Source organism: Antrostomus carolinensis, unplaced genomic scaffold (genome assembly GCF_000700745.2).
Source record: "Antrostomus carolinensis isolate BGI_N321 unplaced genomic scaffold, ASM70074v2 scaffold42358, whole genome shotgun sequence".
Classification (NCBI taxonomy): domain Eukaryota; kingdom Metazoa; phylum Chordata; class Aves; order Caprimulgiformes; family Caprimulgidae; genus Antrostomus; species Antrostomus carolinensis.
This window is the reverse complement of record NW_010333079.1, coordinates 1-851: the sequence shown is the minus strand read 5'-3', so window position 1 is coordinate 851 and position 851 is coordinate 1. Positions and strand designations below refer to the sequence as shown.

Genomic DNA, 851 nt, shown 5'->3' with positions numbered 1-851 from the left:
TCCAGAATGGGGTCAGCACCCCCCATGCCAGGCTCAGCCCCCTCGTACCTGCCACCATGAGGGTGAAGTCAAAGCCCTTCTTCACCGACTTCCGATGGACCTGGTTGGGCAGCGTGGCAAAGCCCACATACTCCTTGTCATCCTGTGGGCAGAGGGGACAGGGGACATCACCACCCCACCACCTGGCAGGCCACCCCTTTCCCCTTGCCCTCCCGAGGTGTCCCCCAGGGTTGGAGCACCACGAGACATGGCCATGCCTGCCCAAACCCCTTGGCTTTGGAGGTGAACATCCTCCACCATGACTCCTGTAGCCCCTGGCCCCATCTCCCCTCCACATGGACCCATCCTGCACCTCGGAGGAGTCGTAGGGGTCCAGCTGCCCCCAGGGACTCCGTGGGCGGTTGGGGCTGGGGGGCGGAGGGGCAGTGATGTGCTGCTGGAAATCCAAGGGCCGAGGTCGGGAGAAGATCCTGGTGTCCCTCTCGTCGGTGGATTCCTCAGAGGGGACCCTGCCCACGCCACAGAGGGGGTGGCCGGACTCCCGCCGGCTCTCCGGGGTCTCCACCTTCCTGGGGCTGTCAGCTGGTGGGCAATCCCGCAGGATCTGGGTCAGCTCAGCCTCCTCCGAGTCCTCCTTCAGGAAACGCTTTATCTGGGGACCAAGGGAGGAGGTGACACCAATGGTGGCAGTGCCAGTCTGAGGTGGCATCACCCAACTCATCATCATGAGCTCCCAAAGCCACAACAGCCAGACACATGCACCCCAAGGACAGCAGGGATGGAAGGAGAGTGGGACACAGCCACCCCAGGGGACCGCCACCACCCTGGGGACAGCCATGGGGACAGCCATG

At 64.0% G+C, this 851-nt stretch overlaps 1 protein-coding gene across 1 annotated transcript in view; it reads right to left on the bottom strand.

The window, feature by feature from the left end:
* The window catches only part of LOC104529441 (septin-4), a gene marked incomplete at both ends in the record, with an annotated part of 4,270 nt that extends 3,618 nt beyond the window's left edge, over positions 1-652 (bottom strand). Inside the window, 2 exons of the mRNA XM_010173751.1 lie at positions 49-142; positions 353-652. Of these exons, the coding sequence (XP_010172053.1) occupies positions 49-142; positions 353-652 (394 nt within the window). The remainder of the gene's footprint in view (positions 1-48; positions 143-352) is intronic.
* Between the last annotated feature and the right edge of the window lie 199 nt (positions 653-851).